The 6,981-nt window shown below is 32.9% G+C and overlaps 1 protein-coding gene across 3 annotated transcripts; it reads right to left on the bottom strand.

The window, feature by feature from the left end:
- Positions 1-277: 277 nt before the first annotated feature.
- On the bottom strand, positions 278-5,090 carry LOC139885986 (polycomb group protein FIE1). 3 transcript variants are annotated; one of them, XR_011772201.1, is made up of 14 exons: positions 4,746-5,090; positions 3,926-3,991; positions 3,717-3,839; positions 3,145-3,225; positions 2,960-3,052; positions 2,419-2,494; positions 2,099-2,178; positions 1,931-2,002; positions 1,790-1,849; positions 1,523-1,619; positions 1,356-1,419; positions 1,210-1,269; positions 698-817; positions 278-570 (listed from the first exon to the last, which is right to left on the bottom strand). XR_011772201.1 is itself a non-coding variant. In XM_071869733.1 (14 exons), the coding sequence occupies exons 1-13, from the start codon at positions 4,920-4,922 to the stop codon at positions 748-750; spliced, it is 1,119 nt and encodes a 372-aa protein (XP_071725834.1). In that variant the 5' UTR covers positions 4,923-5,090; the 3' UTR covers positions 278-570; positions 731-747. The 3 variants fall into 3 exon arrangements, 2 of the variants coding, with proteins under 2 accessions (XP_071725834.1, XP_071725833.1); XM_071869733.1 differs by having other exon boundaries at positions 731-817; XM_071869732.1 differs by lacking the exon at positions 278-570 and having other exon boundaries at positions 589-817; positions 4,746-5,089.
- Between the last annotated feature and the right edge of the window lie 1,891 nt (positions 5,091-6,981).

The raw sequence follows: 6,981 nt of genomic DNA, 5'->3' as shown, positions 1-6,981 counted from the left end.
CAAAAAGGGGAATCCTTATTTTTGTCCCTTTTACTTCTTATTTTTCTATTTTATCCTTTCATTTTTCATATATTTTGTTCTCATGTCTATAAATTTATTGTGGGGATAAATGAGTAAATAATCAACGCTAAATCTAATTCAAAGTACCATTACGACGTTAACTTTAAAATGCTAAATGCATACAACAAATGTTTTGTCAAATCACGTTTTTGCAAAAACGTTATGACGAAAACGTTGAGAACCGCTGCAACGCGCGGGCCTCCGAATCTAGTTTGTTGTTAAATTCAGAAAGACCAAGTCTTGCACACCCTATACATAACCCCGTGCATGTCTCCAAGGTCCAAATGAACCCATACAGATTATCTTTCCCCCAAATCAGTTCAGGTACAGAGATCAATCAATCATCATTCATAACTAAAACACAACTTCACTACACATGTAGCTCGTTTCTGTATAAATTCATCAACCGATGACACACAGATATAAAGCCAAGGTATCCAGAAAGTGAAAAAGGACAAGCAACAAACATCCGGCTGTACAAGTCCTTGTACTATTATTAATGCATATCCCCTATAAAAAGAGGAAATTTTACTGTATGTTAAAATGCATCCAGAGTAGCTTCAAGTCTAGTAGTGCTTAAACCAAATTGAAAATGTTTAACCACAGTAAAATTACATAAATAAATAATATCACCAACTTTGTTTGATGGAGTGCTATACGAGGTACATACATGACCTATATTTTAGATCAAGCTGATGCGGTTGCCACTGTATCCCATCGCCAAATTGTGCCATCTTCACAGCAACTAAGTATTGTGCTGAAACAAATATAAATTAATAAATTGGACAAGCATACTAACATCGACTAGAAGACATTTAGGACAGGCTCACTTGAATAGGGTCAATTTGGATTTACGTTGAATGTATAAAGGTAAAACAAAAAAAAAAAAAAATATCCAGTGGTCAAACACATTTAACTTTAAACATTAAACTAAAAGGGAAGAGATTGAATTAGTTGACGGGTCGAACTGCTATATATTTACCCTAGCTAGAGTGATTTAGTTTTAAAATATCATTTTAACAGCAGAGTTTATACAATCTTGTATAACAAGCTAATTATTAATAAAGCTAAAATATAAATAACAAATTAGACAATCATAGCAGTTTGCCACGTCTAGCGTAAACAAGGTAGATTGTCACAAGTTAGTACCTTCCATCAAATGACATAGCAGTTTGCCTGATAGGAGATTTGGACTGAATATGAGATAACCTGACAACAATGAAATGTGCAATCAAATCAATATATAAATAGGTTTCACACAAAGATAACGAAAAGGCCTTGAAAAGTAACCAAACCGTGCAATAAGAGAAGGGGGACTTGTCTGCAACTCCCATACAAAAATTTTTCCTTCCCTGTTACCTACAATTCCCATTATATCATCAGCATCATCATAATTATACCAAAGTGTTTTTAACCCAAAGATATCAAACAATAAATATATGTAATAAGTAATGTGTCATACCTACAGCTGCTGCATTATAATGGAAATCGCAGGAAAGCTTTATAAACCAGATGTCACATTCAGGAACAGGATATTTCTGAAGGATATCTACTGTGCCCTGAAACAAAAAAAAAAAATTCATCTTTTGAAACATTTATTTATTGTCGAACAATCTAGGCTATTTTCGAAACAGAAAATGAGGTAAAATAGCATGTCCCTTTCAATATTTATTATAACAGTTATGTCAATTTACATTTTAAAATAAACTAATGAAGAGATATATCAAACCTCTCCTGGAGATTGATCTTTCATCTTTGGCTCCCACAATATGAATTCACTATCAACGCTCTGAAGAAGTGACATAAACATAGATTTTATTAAGAAACAAACTGCTTACGAATTTCAGCAGTGATCAGTTAGTTAAAGCACCTTGGATAGTATGAAATCACCAAGCCACCTATTGCAGTCGACATAATTTGTATGGATTGACGCAATTAACACCTGAATTAGTTGAGTCAAATGAGAACTATAACAAATGCCCAACTGAAAATAAAAAGAAAAACAATTACATTGATAAAATTTAAAGAGGATTCTGACCGGAAACTGCACATATTTTGTTGGAAACTGTGAAGGAAGTCCCTCCCATGTAAAAGATTTCTCAACGTATGTCCAAAACTCTAAAAAGAGCTCAATAACAGTATGAAAAGACAATTAACAATTTAAATACACCATTTTTACTTCATACCACAATTTTTATGTTTTTCCTTACATGTATCAATGTTCACAAGTTACAAAAGTTATCAACGTTTTTTCTCCTAGTAACATTTAAACAATCAATGAAAATAACACCTTGTAAAGCCATGAGATTTGAAGAAATCGCTAGCGAGTGAATATTAGAACTTAGAAGCATATTGTACCTCTCATTGACCAGATCTTTACAGTGTTATCCATACCACAACTAGCAATACGATATATATCTGAAGGATGGAAATCCTGAAACAACCATGAACCCAATTTTAGCTCCTTAGTAGTAAAATTTAATAGGACTTGAAAGCATTAAATGTAATTCGAAAAAAGGAGTAAAAAATGGGCGTGCAGGGTAACACGTTCAAGTAAAAGCGGTAAACTTGGTACTAATTAAAACAGATTGGGTTAGGTTGACCTGAAACTGTTGCTGCCCAGCATTTATTATTTTATACATATATTTGGAGTTACAATATTAGTGATGTAGGTTAGTCAATGATAATCACTATGGAGATAGCAATTAAAAGTTTTATGCAATATGTATTCCACCTTAGAGTTTCAGAAATTTTAACATGATAGACTCCTTTCCCTTTTATTTGGTTTTTTCTTTTTCATCTTTAGAGATAAAACATAACCTTAATCCACCCATTCATAAGTAAGCAAATTGAGTTTGCCAATAAATTATTAATAGGCCTCCCTAAAGTCAACACTGACCACACTTAAGACTTCATTGCGGTGACCACCAGCTCCAGCAAAAATCAAAATGCATATTCCATTTTGAACATTCCATAAGCGAACGGATTCATCCTATTCAAACTCAAATGTGTCAGTTCTAAATAGGCATCAATCAAAATATTTTTCAAGGGGCCAAAAATATAAATTTTAGGCATAGCACTTACTTTACTTGCAGACAGCACAAGTGAAGGTTTCAGCGTTTGTGTTCTAATTTCATTTACTGAATCCCCATGACCAACAAGACTCTGCAATAAATTACTATCATTATATGACTACGTATAGAGAAACAATACATATCCATAAAGCTAATAACTAAGAGATGCCATCGGTTGGTTATAAGTATATTACTGCTAGAACTCGTATATGCATAATCATATTTGTAAGGTTCAAAATGGCCGGGTCAGGTAGAACTTGCACTTGTTCAAATTTAATGAACTTTCACAAATAATTAGTTTGCCGTATATGATTAAATATTTAACAACAACAAAAGTATTTAGATTTAATGAATTATGAGGTTTTATGCTATTCGGTCACCCATTTGCATTTGATTGACCCATATATTTCAAGCTAATTAATTTTCAACCCAGTTGACCCGCTAGAGATCATACATAAGTGACAATCATATAAAATGGGTAAAATAGCCACCACTAATTTCTGCGATGCACTTGTTAAATTATCAAAATGCAGTCCTTTGCTACCGAATCATTGCAAAATATCTATGCCGAAAAATGTTAACCTTGTGTATCTTTTCATTGCCAGCATCAATGACACGAATTATACCATTGATTCCACCAGCTACTAGCAATGGTGTCCCGTCAGCACCGCATGCCCAGCTCACAGTGTAAAATGACTCGTCCTTCTGATCTACGTTCGAAATCCAGAAATTTGTTCATATATGCCTGTATTTATAAATTGTTCGGTATCAAATGAATTTTTGTTTCTTACATCTTCGTCAATGTAAGACTGCAGTACAGCAATGACACCACCTTCAAGACATTGGTATACAGTAACCTACAAATATGAAATCTCAAATTAATTACATAAAGAATGCAGAAGAAACACTACATATTTAAACAACTATTATTGGCATATACAACCAATAAAATGGTTTTGCTTTAACTCATATTATGTTAAAACTTATAATATACGAGCATATTATGAATACATTTTTTTTTCTTGAACAGCATTACGGGATCACCCAGGGGGACTTAACCACCCACGCGTTCATCTCCCGCCCACAACTTTCCCAGAAGGAAACACGGCCCAATCCGAGGGAATGGGCGGTAAAACCCCCTCCCCACTACCCCCACAACGCGATTTGCGGGAGTCGCCCTAGGGTGGAATTCAAGGGTAAAGGGGCAACCTTGTGTGCAATGCTGCACCCCGCGGGAGTCGAACTCCTGACCTCTCGCTAAGATAGGCAGACCACTACCACATGAGCTACAACACAAGGTTATATTATGAATACATTTGCGTGTTTAAACTTCGACATTACAAGTTTGACTCTTAACAATCACTAACCTTGACTTACCTATTTACCACCAAATCTCAACACTTGAATTGTTTTTGAAATTTTATAAACTGCTCTGTATTCAAAATTACATTTTTATATTTTTTAAAAACTAATGAAAAATGTTACCTTGCCAACTAATTTTTTATTTAAATATTCTAAATGATAAACAATGTCTACAAAAACACAACACATCAAAACCCTAATTAATCACATAATTTTCAATCTCAATAATATAGGATTGTAGAATCTTACGCGATTACCACCGACGGTGGCGAAGACGTTGTAATAACGAGAATCAATGAAATTGAAAACGACAGCGTATATCGGACGCTTTCCTTCTTGTAACCTATTAGTAACTCTATACTCTCTCTTTTTAGACGGTGTTAATGATCCGACGACTGGTTCGCAACCTAATGTAATCTTCACCATTGTAATTGTACGATTAGTGTTTTTTCCCGGCGCCGGTAACAGCCGTCCGTGGTGGTTGTTTGGTGAAATTAACAGTAGTCAAGTGCAATACGAGGGTTTTAGTAGAGAAAAAAATGAAATGATGTACGGAGTAATTGGGAATAAAGTTTAAACCCTCGTTGATAATTGGACCCCTTGCACTGTATTGAGGGTTTTTTTTAAAGAAAAGTATAAATTTAAATATAAATATAAATATAAATAGAATTATTATTATTTTTTTATTCCGAGTCGACAGTAATATTCAACTAAATTCAACTTTTAATTTCAGATTTAAGGGATCAATGAGATTGAGACATGTGACGCGACAATCAATTGAAAAAAAAAGTAAAAACTTTTTTTTCTAAAATTTTTTTTTATTTTTTTCAATCACATGTGATTGGATTTGACATGCAATAAATCACATGAGATTCTGCATGTCAAATCCAATCACATGCGATTGAAAAAAAAATTGAAATTTAAAAAAAAAATTTGAATTTTTTTATTCAATTTGACATGCTAAATTTAAAAAAAAAAACTCGAAAAAAAATTTAAATTTTTTTTTTTGGAGAAAACAATGATTTTTTAAAAAAAAAAAAAGAAATTTTCAATCACATGTGATTGTCGCGTTACATGTCACGCCTCTAATTGGTCTGTTAAATTTCAAACAAATGGATTACAACTCTCCAAGTCAAAAGTAAATAAGATTAGTATAAAAGGGAGATAAATTAAAGTTGAGCTGATTGTATCAAGGGAAAAATTTGAGAGAAACAACAATGATCTTGAATGATACATCTCATCTGTCATGTTATTTTATCAAAAAAAAAAAAAAAATTATAAACCTTAAATGGTTGTATCATATCTCATAAAAAGAATGATGTATCAAATGTTTTTTGCTTTTGTTTTGCATCATTTTCATTCTTAAGAGAATTATAATGAAAAAAATATATATGCGTGTATGTAAAATGATTAATACAACCCTAACAAATTCCTACTTAATTTTACATTGTATACTTTATCATTCTTTTTTTTTTTAACAACAATTCGGATCATCCAGGCGAATAAAGCACATACGCGTTCATCTCCCACAGTTGCATAACCCGCCCCGAACTGCTATTCAGGAGGAAACTCAGCTCAATCCGAGGGCATGGGCAGTAAAACCCCACTCTCTCACTGCCCCCGCAACGCGATGTGAGAAAGACATATTTGGGTGAAATTCAAGGGTTAATGAACAATCTTGTGTGCAATATTATACCTCACGAGAGTCGAACTCCTGACCTCTCCTTAAGAAAGGCAAGTAATTAACATATGAGTTACAATACAATTATCATTCTCATTACTATAATTAATTTCACCTAGTTAGTTACTTTTCTTTCACTCATTTCCATTTTAACTCAAAAAAACATGTAACATGTTTTATGTTACCTTTCTTTCCTTAATTTTTATCTATTTCTCTCCACATTCTATTTTCCCAATGAAAAAACAAACTCAAGAACAAAACATTAGTCATACGTACGGAGCCCGACCCTTCTTGTTGAGATTGGCACAATCGTGACAAGAACCTTAACACGTAACAATCGAACAGAGAGAGGCATCACACCTAACTTTCTTACCAACTTGTTAACTTTTTCTTTAATGGTTAACTTTGCATCTCGGTTTAATGACGAAAACTTCTTTAACGGAGCCCGACCTTTTTTGTTGAGATCGACACAATCGTGACATAAACCTTGACACATAACACTCGAACACACACAAACACCATGTGACGACCCGGCAAATTCCGACCAAATTTAAACTTAATTCTTATATGGTTTCGACACGATAAGCAAAGTCTGTAATATTGAGTCTCGAAAATTTTGAAACTATGTTCATGTATTCAATTGACCTTTGACTGAGTCCGACGATTCACGAACTATTCAAATATATGAATATATATAATAATAATAATTTGAAATATAATTGGAAATAATATACGACTTTATTATTATAAATAAAAAATGTAAAATAATAAAATTTATTATTAAAACATATTTATATATATAAT

Source organism: Rutidosis leptorrhynchoides, chromosome 1 (genome assembly GCF_046630445.1).
Source record: "Rutidosis leptorrhynchoides isolate AG116_Rl617_1_P2 chromosome 1, CSIRO_AGI_Rlap_v1, whole genome shotgun sequence".
Classification (NCBI taxonomy): Eukaryota; Viridiplantae; Streptophyta; class Magnoliopsida; order Asterales; family Asteraceae; genus Rutidosis; species Rutidosis leptorrhynchoides.
This window is presented reverse-complemented; position numbering and strand designations above follow the sequence as displayed.